At 32.7% G+C, this 16,392-nt stretch overlaps 1 protein-coding gene across 1 annotated transcript; it reads right to left on the bottom strand.

Moving 5' to 3' along the window:
- Positions 1-6,660, bottom strand: LOC115971218 (serine hydroxymethyltransferase 7). The gene is made up of 4 exons (XM_031090984.1): positions 5,202-6,660; positions 2,500-2,905; positions 1,101-1,202; positions 1-576 (listed from the first exon to the last, which is right to left on the bottom strand). Exons 1-4 carry the CDS (start codon positions 6,195-6,197, stop codon positions 353-355), a joined length of 1,728 nt encoding a protein of 575 aa, XP_030946844.1. The 5' UTR covers positions 6,198-6,660; the 3' UTR covers positions 1-352.
- Positions 6,661-16,392: the final 9,732 nt, after the last annotated feature.

Here is a 16,392-nt window from a genome sequence, read left to right as displayed (position 1 = left end):
TCATTTGAAAAAGCAACTTTCGATATCTATCCAAGTTCCTTAATTACAAATGTATTCAGATAAACAATTACAGACCAAAACTTTGAGACGCCTTCACAAATATATCAGGAAATAAAAAAGATGACCTTTTGGTATAAATTTTACAAAATCACAAAAATAGATAGTCAGACAGGCACTTGGGTAAGTGATGCTTGTAAAATTTTTGGGCAACAAAATCTTAATGTTGAACTATTTTAGGGCGCGTAATTTACAGGAGAGGGCCTGGGAGAAAAATGGATGGGAGGTTACCATGTGGGCCACAGAAGCAACATCATGATATTAGAGATGTGAGCTGGCTGCCTCTTTCACATGTTCAAATATCAAATCCTGGCATTGCAAACTGGGAAGCAAATGTCTCGACCTGATTTCGGAGCTCAACAATATTTTTATTGTTCTGCAGACCCTTGAAAAAATCTTTCTGTAATTTTCCAGGTTCCCTCTGCACCATACTAGTAATCTGGGCTGCCCTAAAAAGAAACTCAGCAATCGTCTCAAAATCAGCCTCTAAACAACCTCTTGTTGTCATAGCAGGAGTACCTAAATAAGAACAAAGAAAAATTATGAGTCAAATGTAATAATCAGTCCACACTAGGATGGTGACATTCAGATATGTATTAATTACCACTGTTACTAATGAAATAATTTATGCAACAATATTTTGCAACAATATAACAGTAATGACCTTCAGATACATGTCCTTTTCACCACTTAAGAATTCAGAAAATTGAGAAATAAAGCACAAAATACGGAAAGCTTCGTAAAATTATTTCCTTGGGGCACCCAAGGGAAAGAAGCATGCTAATAAGAACATCCTTCCTTTGCAGCATTTTAAAAAGATCATTCTAAAATTTGGATACCAAGATACTGTTTGTTATCTACAGGGATTTTCCAGATAACCCTCCACCCTGTTCTTATAGGGGAAGGTGGTGGCATTTTAGTTGTTAACTCTTCAGCAAAAGAAGGGGATACGATCATACAAGATAAATTAAAAGGTGTGACCAAAATGTACATGACACTTTTTCAAAGCCTACTTGTAAATGCAGTATGACAAAACTACTCACCAATTCTTACTCCTCCAGGAGAAATAGCACCATTGTCACCAAATATAGCACTTTTATTGAGAGTGATGTGACACATCTCACAGACCTTCTCATAGTTCTTGCCTACAAAACACAAAGCAGGTACAAAAGATCAGAACTTGAGGTGCGTATTTGCGCAGGTAGTTTTTACATTTGTAACCTAAAAGCTAAAAAGCTAATAATTAAATTTGTACCACAAAAGCGTAAAAGCAAAACAATATGTCCCTAAAAGAACTTGAAGGTAATTTGAGTGATATTCATATTCCAACAGTACAGTGGTTTCCCCTTTTTTGACATATCAAGTTAAAAGTAACCCTTTTCATGATTCTTTGATAACACAATAATTTCAAATATCTTGGTAACAATTCAAAAAACCCTACGATTTCCACACGAGTTATTAATCTTCAGATTCCAAGCTAGTATGTTTATGCATAGCTAAACACCAGAGCCTTTGCAAAATGAAGCTGGTTTACATATTTCTGGATAATAGGTTATGAGAATCTTCTGACTGTCAACAAAAAATAGGCATAAGATTACCGAATTTCATAGCCAATTTCATATATAAAACCTGTCACTATACAAACCAATTACCACAGAACTTAAGAAGCTCATATAAAACCACGGTACATTTTACTGTTGATGTACCATTACAATCAGATGAAATGCAATTAACTCTAATATATATGTTTTGGCCTTTGAGTTTATAATTTTCATCCCCTCCAATGGCTTAATGTACTAAAATGATATTTTTCAATGAAAAAGAGCAGCAAGATGCATTTCTTTAAAAACTCATAAATAGTTTCACATAAAAGGTATAAGTACTTCAAAAGTAGCTGCAATGGCTTAATGAACTAAAATGATACATTTCAATGAAAAAGAGCAACAAGATGCATTTGTTTTAAAACTCATAAATAGTTTCACATGAAAAGGTACAAGTAATTCAAAAGTAACTGCAACGAATTCGATCTGAACAACACATATAACAGCCAATGCCTGTATGCCTTGTTAGACAATATTGCCAGTCCATTTTGGTAATCCATAAACAATGAAAAAAAGACAAACTTACAAAAAAAGAATTGAAAGTTGGGAATATAACTGGAAACCATAAACTTCACGATGATGGAACTGTGGTAGTGGTTACAACCATGCATGTGCCAAAACTTTGCTTTAAAACAGCTTAGCCCTTATGTTAGCCTGAGAATGTTCTAAGTTATGCTCACTAAATTCAGATGGGCGCCACAGAATGTAGTACCAGAATCAAAGCAAGTTGAAGTCATGAAGTAAGATGGAACAAAGCAAACTTTATCCTTCAAAATATTTTCTTCTTTTTTTTTTTTCTTTTTTTTTTCTTTTGGTGAAAGAGCAGGAAAAATTAGAATACCTGTTAAGCCTAGGGCAGTTAGATCCCAAAGCAACAAATGATTATCGGTACCCCCAGTCACCAGCTTGCATTTTCTTCTCGACAAAGCAGACGCTAATGCCTGAGCATTTTTCTTCACCTGTTGCATATAGGCTTTATACTCTGGAGTAGCTACTTGTTTTAAAGCTATGGCAAGAGCAGCAATGTGATTATTGTGAGGACCCCCTTGTAACGATGGAAATACTGCGAAGTTTATCCTTTCCTCAAAATCATAATGAGTACTACCATCTCCATGACTAAGGAGCAAGCCCTGTTTCCTTGATTTCGTACCCCTCCTGTAAAAGATTATACCTCCCCTAGGACCCCGGAGACTTTTGTGAGTCGTTGAGGTAACAATATCACAATATTTAAATGGGCTTGTGCATTCCTGTAATTGATGACAAACAAAAATGACCGTAAGAAACTTGGAATTCTTTTTTCTTTTCCTTTTTTGATAGGTAAATAAATTTTAAAGCAAGAAACTTGGAATTCCTTATGATAATAATATGATTATAAGGAAATATATAAACAGCATGATAGATTTCCAAAGGAACTTATACATCTATTGGCAAGTTACACATGGGTCTTGAACCTAAAACCTTGCATTCTACCCTAGTTCTCATAGGAAGAAGTGCCATAACAGCATATTGGCTTCCAAAGAAAATAACGCCAACTTACCAAAGTTATTGACAAGATGTGCGTGTGTAAGAAGAGAGAGAGAGATATTGACATCAGAGAAGGTTCTGAGCTTCAACTATATTTTGTTTTGGGGTCCAATTTGATACAAAGAGAATTTAATGAATAATTCTTGATAATGAACACAACACAATAGTATATGAAAGTAAATGAGACACTAAAGAAAGATCCAGCCTCATCAATTTTTTTTTTTTTGTTAGGTTGTTAAGTTACATGTGGGTCTTGGACCCACAACCTCACCCTCTGCCAAGCACTTTTAAGGAGGGAGGTGCCATTAGAACTAGAGCCCAGCCACATCAACTATACTCCAATACTTCTCCACAAATATCAATATCAATGACACCAGTCTGGCTTCCAAATTGACTACTATAAAATCCATTCTATCTCGAGTTCTTGCAGCAACAAGGTGGTAATAATAAACACTCAAGGAACTCATCTCATGCAGTTCCACTGGCAAAGTAAATTATTTTTGTGGGAGAATGAACTGCATTAAGAAATTTCTAGCTTGAGATGAAATTGGACAAGAACCCTCTCAACTTTGGCAACATAACCTATTTTATTTATACCATCTGAACTTTTGTGACAACTTATGGATTAAAGAAATCTCCTCTCAATCTCAAACCTTTCAAAATACCTCAAGATCTAAATCTCGTTTTTTTTTTATTTTTTTTTTTATAAGTACCTAAATCTCAAAAATTAAAAATCAGTTTTTAACAATGAAAAAAAATAAAATAGAAAATAAAAAAACTGTCCTGTCTTTACTTATTATTATAATTATTTTTAAAAAGACCTGTGTTCATACCATTCCTATGTCAATAGAGTAAGCATGCAAGAAAGTGCAGGGCGTCAAACAACAACAACAACCAAAAAAAAAAAAAAAAAAAGCAGATATAGAGTTGTTCTGTTCTGCACTTTAAGTGCAAAGTGGTGTAAATGATAATTGCTCTGTTTTCATATCAATTAAAATTATCTCTTATTCATTCCCCCCCCTCCCTCCCCCAAAAAAAAGCCATGAGGGTGCACACATACATGCATATAGGAAATATTTTTATTGAAATATAGGAATATTTTTGTATTTGTAAAACCAATATGCTAAATTTTTAAGCCTAGACACTTGCCAATACAGGCAGGTTTAGTAAAATATCATGCATATAATGCAACGGTTGTTCTAGTACAAGAAGTCATGGGGTCAAAACATGAAAACCTAATGGATGAATTGCTTGTAAACTAACCTACAATACTGTAAGCTGAGTTCAAATCAGGTCATAAATGAGCTTTAAGAGCTCTAATGCTCTTTTGGGGGGAAAAATTTTGGGGTTGTCTGGCAACCCACTAAAAAAGTGTTTCCAGAGGTCCTTAGAGCTGATAAAAGGAAAATAGCTTTAAGGCTAGAGCAGAAACACTTCCCAACCAGAAAAAGCAAAGTTCCCACTGATGGTAAACTTAGTGTAAGTGAGCTCTAAGATCACATCTTTGGAATATAATCTGGGCTGTAATAGCTAAGTGAACTCTTTACATAACATAAAGTGAGTCAACTAGCTGAAATTTGGAATTTTTCAGAGAAAGTTCTACAATTCACTGTTCATACTTTATAAATCCATAACTTTGAAGTACAATTTATTACTATAATTTGCCTCTATATCAAAAAAGCCCTACAGTTACAGCTCTACTTCCTACCATATTGACAAACGGGCAAATCATCATTTAAATATAAGTTATATTAACAAACGGTCGTGAGGACTCTAAACTGCACAACTCCTATGACTACCACAACACAAGGTGGTGACAAATATGAATTATATGATCACAAACTACAAGAACCCCATCTCCTGTACAGAAAAAAGAGAACTAAAACCCCAGCTCATAATGACCACAACAATTGTATTCAAATAAATGAAAACACTTTCAAATGCAACAAAATAAAAAAAATTAGGTAACCAAAAAGGTTCAATCAAATTCCAAATTTCTAAAAGTGAAGCATTTTAAACCTTGGCTGCCACTAGTCCGCTAATATGAGCCATGTCACACATCAACACAGCTCCGCATTTATCCGCAATCTGCCTACACCTCGCGTAATCCCACTCCCTCGGGTACGAACTCCCACCACAAATAAGTATCTTGGGGCGAAAATCAAGCGCTTTCTCCTCAAGCTTGTCGTAATCAATATAACCCGTATGTGGGTTCACTTTATAAGGCAAATTCTCAAAGAATATAGAAGCAGCCGAGACTTTCTTCCCACTTGGAGTGTAATACCCATGACTCAAATGCCCGCCTGACGGAGAATCCAATCCCATAATCCGATCCTTTGGGAGCAAAAGACCCGTGTAAACCGCGAAATTTGCAGAGGTACACGAGTATGGCTGAACATTCACACCCCAATTCTCCGAATCAAGATCAAACGCCGCTAATGCGCGCTCGTGACAGAGCAATTCAATTTGATCAATATGTTGATTCCCAGTGTAGTACCTTGCACCAGGCATTCCCTCCGAGTACTTGTTTGTCAAGTGACTGCCCAAAGCTTCCATCACAGCCCTGCACACGTAATTCTCCGATGCGATCAATTCAATCCCTTTATACTGTCTCTGCTTTTCCTTCTCCATAATCGAGTTGATTTCCGGGTCCGCCACGCCGAGTGGCTGGTTCCCCCAACCCCAAACCGCCCGCCTCGCCTCGAGCCCGGGCTCCACCGCGACTCGCTTCGTAGCGTTCTGACAGAGCAGCGAGTCTCTAGACCTCTTCAAACACATTGGGTGCCCCAAAATGCTGAATTTCTCATCCTCACTCTGGTCTTCACCTTCCCCATCCTCATTCTCAATCTCGATTACCTCCTCCTTTTGCTGTAGCAACTGTAGCGGAACAGACGGCACCGAATTCGACGAATCGCAAAAGCTCGAATCGATTTTCAGCGAAATCGAATCGTCAGAAACCGAAGTGTGCGAGCTGAAGCCGAGAGAAAGAGCAGGTTGAGCGTGTGGCAAATCCATAACAACAACAACAACTTTTACAAAAACGAATTCAATTTATTCAGGGATACGAGTAACAGCAACAGAAACAACGACAACACCGTCTGAAAAAGCTACAAGTACAGTAACGAAACGACGGAGATCGGTTCGAATTTGCTGAAACAGAGGACGCTTCCATGGAAGTTTCAGAGAGAAAAAAACCCAAAACCTAACCCTAAAAAAGAAACGGAAATTGATATTTGCGTTTTATAGAGAGAGAAAGAGAAAGGTGAGAAAGGTGACCGGTAGAACTGGGAAGTGTAGAATGAACCTGGCCGTGATAATGGGATGGGTGTTTGGAAATTTAGGAATAGGAGCAAGTTGAGGGGTGAAGGTGACCGGGGATAAGCGGTGAAGTGTGTAAACGTGGAGAGGAGGGAATATCTTTTTCTTTGGTGAGGGGAAAAGAAAAGGAAACGAGAGGGATTCGATATAATAGGAAAGAAATCTACGTGGACGGAAAGATGTCTAGGTTCGAAGTGGAAATTTTTGAGGTTAGGAATAGTAGGAAGAGGAGTTCAATTGCTCTACTTTTTGTTTTGTTGGTCTAATAAGTCTGTGATGCCCATCAAAAAAAATAATAATAAGTCTGTGATAAGTGGGGCCCATATGCATACGTTGTTGTTTTTAATGTTTATTCTAAGTTCGTTTTGGTATCAACTAGAAGAAAGTAAAAATTTTAATTTTGATAGTATAGTATCAAAAATATAATAAAAATTATAAATAATAATAAAAATAAGTTATATAGTAAAAGAAATTGGTTTTTTTAAGTCAATGCCAAACATAACCTTTTTTCTAACTATTCCACAGTTTCAACAACTATTCAAGAGCCCAAAAAAAAAAAAAAACGCTGTGAAAATTAATTATAATTTATTTACTAATATATAATTGAGATTAAATTCAATAAAAACGGAGTATAAATCCTTTAGTTTACACCAGTCAATAAGAACATGTCACATCAAACTTTTACTTAAACTCATTGTACAATCAATACATCTTAATACATCTAATAACATCTCAAAAAAAAAAAAAAAAAAAACCATATATCACGTTTTTCCTAAAATCTCACTCCCTCCTCAGCTCTTGTGTCTCCAGCCACAATCCTGTTGGGCCAACTATCTTGAGTCTTGCAAACCTAAGCCTCCAAAATGCCCTAGGAGTCCCTTCAATCTTTCCGAGGTAAATTTCTAGAAATACTATTTAGCACAGCACTCCTCCAATTTTCCAGTTTTACTTATTATACGTGTGTGTAATGCATTTTCTTTTAATCATATTTGAATGCATAATATCATTATGGTTTAAATTTGGCAGATCAAGCACTTGATAACCGAGTTGGAAAAATATTGGCCAAACTTAATAGGAGATAATATAAGTTTTTGGAAAAATCAATGGGACACCCACGTTACCTATTCAGAGGATAGGTTTGATGAGTTTGGATATTTCTCTCTGGCATTAAAATTGAAGAAAAATGTTGATATTTTCAGCTATCTAGATGACATGGGAATCAAGCCATTGCCTAAGGTATTATACAAAGTAGTAAGATCAATGAAATAGGTTTTTTTTTTTTTTTTTTTGGTCGAGATGTTATTAGGTGTATTAAGATGTGTTAATTTTACAATGAATTTAAGTAAAAATCTTGTGTGGCATGTCCTTATTGGCTAGTGTAAACCAAAGGGTTTACACCCGTCCTTATTGAATTTAATCTCTATATAATTACTAGTACAAAATATTTAAGGCAAGATTTGCCTAATTAGAGAGAGAGAGAGGGGGTAGTGTGAATAGTTTACCTATTTTCTGTTTGATGATTTTTTTCTTTTTCTTTTTAAAGCAATACGTAGGCACAACAACTTTCGCAACATATTTCTTGTCTGTTGAATTGGTAGATTATAAATTTTTACACACGTTGAGTTGGTAGTTTATTATTGATTATTGTTATATAGCTCACTACTAGTACTAACAATATTTTATAATTTTCTTTTAACAACTTGCCACATCTCCTCTCTTTAAAAGCTACCAAGATTTTTTAGTGGAATTTATTGTATCCCTTTCTGTTAAAACTATTTTCCTTTCCCTTATGTGTGTATTTGTTTCTCAAAAAAAAGAATTGAGTAATTGTTCTACATTATTTAAAAAAGTGTGTTGTGTGTAATATAATTTGTCTCACCCTCCCTTCAAAGTTATCATGATTTTTTGGTGAAATTTGTGGTATGTGTTAGAACTCTTTTGTGCATAATTTGTTGTCAATGTTTGTGTAGTTTTTTTTTTTTAGCAGAAACGATAGTAGACTTTATTGATGTAAATCATTTTGTACAGTGGGAAAGAGAAAATATGGACATTCTTCTAATTAAACAATGACCTCCTCTTTCTCTTTTGCAGCACGATTACATCGTAAATGAATACTAGAAAAAGAAATAAAACTAAAACTATCTTTAATAATAGAAATATCTTCTATAATCCAAGCCACCTCTAGTGAGTATATTCGGTCAGAATTCAGCAAGTCCACCAATTCTGCAAAATTATACTCCCCCTGCACTTGAGAAAAACTAGTACTTTGACAGAAACGTAATGTTTGTGTAGTTATAGACCTTTTTTTCTTTTGTTTTTGGTTGAAGACTTGAAGTTGCGTGTTAGTAGGGCTTTCTTGCGGGGCTTAAGAAAATAGCGGGCAAAGGGAATTATATTATTTAATTAAGAGTGATAAATGGGCAAGATGCAATGCATCTAGATTTCAAAGGACTTTTCAAGTACTATTTTATTTTATTCAGGAAAAAAAAATTATATTTTATTTTGTTCTTGTAACTTGTAAGTTCTCATGGAAAATGAGTATAACGTAAAAAAAGCATATACCTATATAAAATATATACCTCAACATTAAATAACTTTCTCGAATTCTAATTCAAATGGTAAAAGAGGAGTGGTTATGATCGAAATCTCAACAAATATATATAAAAAAGAGAAGTGTGCTCAATACTCCAAAATGGCGGGTACATTTTTTAGGTGTGCGTCATGTCCAAGTTCCAAATGAAATGCTTTTTGTTTTGGTCTTAGTCAAGTCGCGACCTTAATAATTCTCTGCAAAGTGTCATTACGTAGCATGTACAGATGTTGAAAAATAAATATTCTTCCAGCTAGTCCAACTAGTTAGCAGTAGCACCTCATGCTGATCTCATAAAAATATATAAAGTTCAAATATCTCCACCGTCACTCGTTGAATTAATAATAACAATAATGCATCTTTCGTGTTCAAATATAGGCTTGAAATACATTTTGGGTCATTCAACCACCTTACCACACTTAAGGGTCATTTAATTCGTTGTGATGTTTTTTTGATATGACGTATATTATGATGATGTGATATTAAAATTTTTTATTTTTTTTTATTTTTTTTAATATTATCATAATCTAAAATTACAAAATATATCACATCATTTTAATCTCATCGCTTTCTTAAACAATGTAATGTATTATTGTATTGAGATTACATTAATATAATATTACAATAATGTAATATTGCGGTGTAATGTAACATCATAGCGAACCAAGCGCTCCCTTAGGCTCATGCTACTCATTCCTAACTTCTTTAAGCCAATGAATAAGTTTGAGATGCTAATGGAGTCAAACAAACTGAAGGAGATTTCATTTGGAAAGGCTTAACTATTGTCTTTGGAAAAAAATTTGAGACCCAAGTGTACAGTGGTAGCTCCAGAAATTTTGTTTAGGATGGTCATTAAAAATTTTAATAAAAATAAAACTTAAATATATTGACATAAAAAAATAGTCTCAAATACATAAAATTTTAAAATTTTCTTCTACAAGTTTTTCATATTTTGAAATTGTTATATGATAGCTTCATTATTAATGCTATCAGTTACATCTTTTTCAATATACACAACCAAATAATCATTAAAATACTGATCTCCCTTTCAATTACCAACATTTTATCTAAATAAGTAACAATATTAAAAAAATGCATAATCCTTTTTTATGATATGTTCCAACCAATAATTTGTATTCTTTAAACTAATTAGGCTTAAATCAATGCAATGCTCCACTAATTTCTTTTTTAGGGAAATCATGGCTAAGAGGTTGACAATAACATCTTTGTATATATGCTTCTTCTTTCTTTCTTTCTTTTTTTTCTCTTGATCATTAGGATGAAAATATAAGACCTTTTCTCATAGCCTAGGATCTAAAAGAAAATTATTCAAGTGAATACGAATTTGCTTAGAAGGTAAATTTTGCAATAAAAGTGATTTTCTTATAAGAATTTTGTCCATAGTGCTATTAAAAAAATAGAGGGTAAGCTACAAGTTCATTCAACATATTCAAATTGCGCATTAACATTAATCATATTCAACAAAGTATTAAGGTATTATTTTAGTGCATATGTGTATGTACAAGATGCAGCACATAAATCCAATAAATTCAGCTAAAAACTAAAGTAAGCACTAACTAACTAGCTATTGGAAAATATGCATTTTTAAAAATTAAAAAAAATAGCAATTTTAAAATATGCATTTTGAAAATACAATTTAAAATATCACAATTAAACATTTGATTTGGGCTTCTAGGTTAATTTGTTTGTTTGGACAATTTTTTAGAAATGATATGTCCACAATATTTTCATAACAAATTCTAGTTAGCAATTGTTACTAGTTCTAATTTACATATCATTAAAATTGTTTTTTGTCCACTAATAACAACTTGTCACTTAGAATTTGTTATGAAAGTGTTGAGAACATGTTGTGAACATAGCATTTCTCGCAATTTTTTTGGTTCAATCTTCAATGGTCCAAAATTTTGGAGAAGTCAAATTTTATTTTTAATGGGAAAATTTTTATTTAGGATGTTCAAGTTTTTTTTTAGGGTGGTCAAGTTTTTTTTTTCTAGGGTGGTCAACAACTCATATTAATTTAGAATTTCATTTTTTATTAAGGTATAAATTTTTTTTTTCCAAGTTGAGGGTGGTCTTGTGACCACCCTCAATTATACATGGCATCGCCCCTGCAAGTGTAAAGCCACCCACTTAATGGAAAATACAATTTTGTGTACTTATTATATACAACATCTTTTTCACATTAGAGTATATTCCACAAGTATGACACTCACCTCCATATAAGAGAGATGTTACATGTAACAATTACACATAATACTACTTCATGCCTTACAAAATAACCTTTTATAATATATATATATATATATATATATATATAAGATGAGTTCAAGTTACTGGTATAACTTTATAAGAGTTACATATTTTTTGGACCATTGATTTGTATTAGATCTAAGGGTGAAAGAACTATCATAGTCTTATCATTAATATTCTCTGGAAATTAGTAATTTAAATTTTAAGACATTAACTCTTCTTATTAAATGAAAAAAAAAATAGCATTAATTCTCCAAATGGATTCATTAGACCCCAAATCTCCCTATCTTATACAACTCTCTCTCTCTCTCTCTCTATATATATATATATATATTATAACAAGGGTGTCTATAGGCCTATAGCTCAGCAAAAACTTCTTATTTTCCTAATGCGTATATTGCCCCTATGTTACATAAACCAAATAATTACATGCATGAATCATTTAAGGGTGGTCCCAAGTTGTTAGCTAGAAGTTTGAATTTCAAAACCTCGTGAATCTCATAAAACTTTATGAACCATTAGGCCAATTCCTCAAGGTTACACACCAACTATTGAACCATCAATAACTCTAAGGACACACATCATTTTACAACATGTTTAAGTGATCGATTGTGAGTAATGGAAAAAAAAATGATGGGTCTATGTAAAAGTGATTGTCTACTACTCACAATTGACCATGTTAACAAGTTATGAAATTGGGTGTTTTTGTAAGAATATTGTGTTAGGATTAGTGCCCAAAAATCCTATTGTATGCCATGAATGACATTATATTCTATGTAATAAACTTGTTTTATTATTATCTAAAATAATGGTAGCATGAATGTTTGGACATCATCATAGAGTTTTTAAGATGCATAGTATGTGATTTAGTCACAGAAGATATAAATCATAAGTTCTTTGTAAACTCAAAATCTTAGTCTGTAGTCGGTGATAAAATTGGGCATTTTATTTGCGAAAATTATAACATATCAATTCAGATAATTTGTCTTGATCATGGAAATGGAGACTTCTAGTTGATATGTTAATGTTTTAAGTGTATAAAACATATTGAACTGGACCGCTATGAGATTTATTATTATATCAATAACTGTCAAATGAATAATAAATCTCACAACTTCTCATTTACATAAACTCTCAATCCTGCGAGAATAGTGAACCCAATCATGAAATGTAGGTTGCGTTAATATATCAGGAGTGAGATCTAGACAAATGGTCAAAACCTCAATATATTGGACAACCACACGTAATGTTGAAGGAACGCATATTCTTAAGATAGAATTCATAGTCTCTTTATAGAGATATAAAATATTCACTTGAGATAAGTTTAATGAGATTGGTTATTCAGAGTGTTAGGCCTAACCACAATGAAATTAGATTTCATAAAATATATATGAATAACTTGAAGGATTAAACCGAGTACTCAAGGATCAAGATGTAGTAATTTTCAAAATGACAGTTACACATTATGACTTTGTATTACTACAAATATTTTCATGAAGGGGTTAAATGTTTAATAAAGTCTTAAAATATAATTTATTAACAAGGTTTTGAGTGTAATTATATTTATATAGTAGTATTAAATATAGTTAATGGTAACTTTGAGTTTGTCAAGAGTTGACAAATAAGTTCAAAACCTATTGGAGTTAGAGCTTTATTTGTCCCTTTTTGGTCTCACTCCAAACCACACACTAAAGCTTAATTGGGCTGGTCCAAAATGCTAACCCAATTAGATAATCAGTTATTTATTTAATAAGAGTTATTAAATAAAGAAACTACCAAGTGCAGGAATATATGTGTGATTAAAAGGAGAAAGAATCAGAGTTCTTCTTAAGAGAGACACTTGGTTATTCTCTTAAAAAGATTACATATAGAACTGATTAAGAAACCATACATCTTGGGCACATTGTGGAATTGGAGTGAAGATTGAAAGGCATCTCAAGTCCAATCTTCATTTGTTTTGAATTTCACTACATCAAGGTACACTTTTTGTTCTTTGTTTCTAAACCTTAGATGTTACATGCTATCTCACATGAATGAAGTAGATCCGTTTATATTTTATTGCGTGTTTTTGTATGAGATACAAAACTGTATTTTACATGTGTTTAACCAACATATTGTTGAACCATATATTGATTAATTGATACATTTATTTAAATTTAAAATGATTTGTCTTTGTTCTAACATATCAAATGTTTACCTTAAAAGTATAAAGTATAGTTTACACTTAAGTGACTCCATCATTACTTGTGAAAGGTTGTTTTTATTTTTATTATTATGTGAAGCTATAATTGTGCTTTTAATAAATTAGGTTCTAATGTTATACGCTTTATAATTTCTTTTATTTTAGTAATATTGTAAGTTTATATTATAGAAGTTGTTTCTTTCGTTTGTTATTAGCTTTTAATTACGTACAAATTAGTGGCGGTTTCAGGAATATTTTTCAGGGTAGTCATCATCGACCAAAATTTAATAAATAGATAACTTCATATATTGACCAACACACACACGCACATAAATACATACAGTCTTACAATTTTCTAATTTTAAAATTTTTGTATGATAGTCTCATTATCAATGTTACAAGTTACATATCTTTCAAAATTTTAGTTAGATAAAAAATTTATTGAGATTTTTCTTTTTGTTTGTAATGACTTAATATATTGTTAAGGGGGCCAAAATTTAAAGACAAAATTTGGCTACAAACTTAGTTGTAACCTAAGACTAAAACTTTCACTAAACAAATTAACATAGTTACATATTTTGAAAATCTAATTATTGAATTGCATGTTCTTTTTGTTCTTCAAACACATGTCAAATTTCATGTTGATCGGATGTTATTTATTATTTGATTCATAAATTTAAATTTTTATGTAATTTTAGACTACAAAAACTCAAAATTTAAAAATTTGATTTGATGAAGCCAAAATCGTCAGTTGAGTCACTCGTCCAATCTAGAGTTTTAGACGATTTTATAGGACCTGTAAGATAAAGAGAGATAGATCGAAGAGATCACCGGGTTGTGTCCTGTGGGGGAGCCTCCATTGCTTAAGTTAGTATCAACCCATATTTCTCGTATTTAGATAGTGTTTTGTTGTAACTTTTGATGTAGTTTAACAAGTGAGACAGATTGTCCCTTTTATAGGTGACTTAGGTAATTGTTGGGCATAAATAAGGATGATTATTACCCTAATTGTAACGTTCTTTGTCTTGATGAGAGGGTTTAAGACATTTGATGATCGTTATTGAATGTGTTGGGCGATTACTTATCTATCTTTGATGGCCTACTAATAACGTAATGATCGTCCATTAAGATGGACGACTTTAATAATTTTTATGGACTCATCAATTGCCCTATATTCCCAAGTTTGATTCTGCTTTGTGCTAGTCAGGCTTTGGGAATATTCTTGACTTGTTTAGATTTAGACTTCTTTATCTTCAACTACTTTCTTCTTCAAGAATAGTAGTATTTTTGTGACAACTTCTTAGTATTTGCCTTTTGAAGGTCTTTTTGGATGTTCGAGAGATCATAGCTTGATCTTAAAAGTGAGCTTTGGACGATCATTTTTTATCACTGCTGAAGAGTAAGGTAATTTCTTTGGATGACAATTTTTTATTATTGTGAGGAGTGAGGTGATTTCTTTGGACGACCATTTTTTATCACTGCTGAAGAGCGAGGTGATTTCTTTCATTCATTTCCTAGTTGTCACATTTGATATTCTTGATTTGCGTGTGACTTGCGTTTGTGTGAGAATCCTTATCTGCTTACACTCGTTTAAGGGTATTTAGTCACTTAGCCACTTTTAGGTGACTTACATCCAGTTACGAAACTTCGTCATTTAGACTTCATCAACGATTTACATCGGTCTAGCGGAATCTTGTCCCTTTTTTTCTTTTTCTTTTTTGTGACTTACATCCATTTAAGGAATCTTGTCACTTAGGTTTCGTCAGTGATTTACATCCGTCTTGGCAGAATCTTATCACTTAGTCATTTTTTTGTGACTTACATCCATTTAAGAAATTTTGTCATTTAGGTTTCGTCAGTGATTTACATCTGTCTTGGTGGAATCTTATCACTTAACTATTTTTTGGTCACTTACATCTATTTAAGGAATCTTGTCACTTAGGTTTCGTCAGTGATTTACATCCGTCTTGACGGGGTTTCGTCAGTGATTTACATCTGTCTTGGCGAAATCTTATCACTTAGTCATTTTTTGGTCACTTACATCCATTTAAGGAATCTTGTCACTTAGGCTTCGTCAATGATTTACATCTGTCTTGGTGGAATCTTATCACTTAGCCATTTTTTGGTGACTTACATCCATTTAAAGAATCTTGTCACTTGTTGCTGGAAAGATTCCTTGACGCTATGTCGTTTTGGACCTTCTTGATGCCATGTTGATATTTGCATTAAGTATCACATGCACTTGACAAGACTTGGTTAAACAACAATTTTAGAACAATTCATATATAAATAAGAAGTTACCAATAGCCTAGGTGGACTTTTTTCTTATTTCCTTGTAATCCTGAGTTTTACCTCTTTTGTAATCTATCTAATAATGCATACATTTTTGCATGAAACTTTGCTAGGTGTAAATTTTATAGACGAATATAAAAGAGACAAAGATAAATGTATGATGATATTATTTTGTCACATACTTCGATCATCTTCTTGACAGGCAGTTCCCTTTTTAAGATGACGAGTTTTTCTCTTTTCGAGAGTTTTTTTTTTTATTATTATTTTTTTTTAAGTTCAACATGATACTTCATGTCTAAGGACTAGATCTCTTTTGCTTCAATTTTTTTGAAGGCGTAAAAACTAGGCCACGTTTTTGTCCCCGTTCAAATGTGAAAAGTACAATTCTCATTTGTTGAAGACCACAGGAATGGTCTATCACGACTGGAATTTTTTTTTTTTTTTGGGGCATGTTTTGAATTCTATGGTCGTTGCCGTTTGTAATAGCAATTTTCTCTTCTTTCTTCTTTAATTGTACGCTTAAATCACTTCAATAGTGCTAGTTGCATGACAATGTA

This window comes from Quercus lobata, chromosome 12, assembly GCF_001633185.2.
Source record: "Quercus lobata isolate SW786 chromosome 12, ValleyOak3.0 Primary Assembly, whole genome shotgun sequence".
NCBI lineage: Eukaryota > Viridiplantae > Streptophyta > Magnoliopsida > Fagales > Fagaceae > Quercus > Quercus lobata.
The sequence above is the reverse complement of the archived record's forward strand: the minus strand, read 5'-3'. Positions and strand labels throughout refer to the sequence as shown.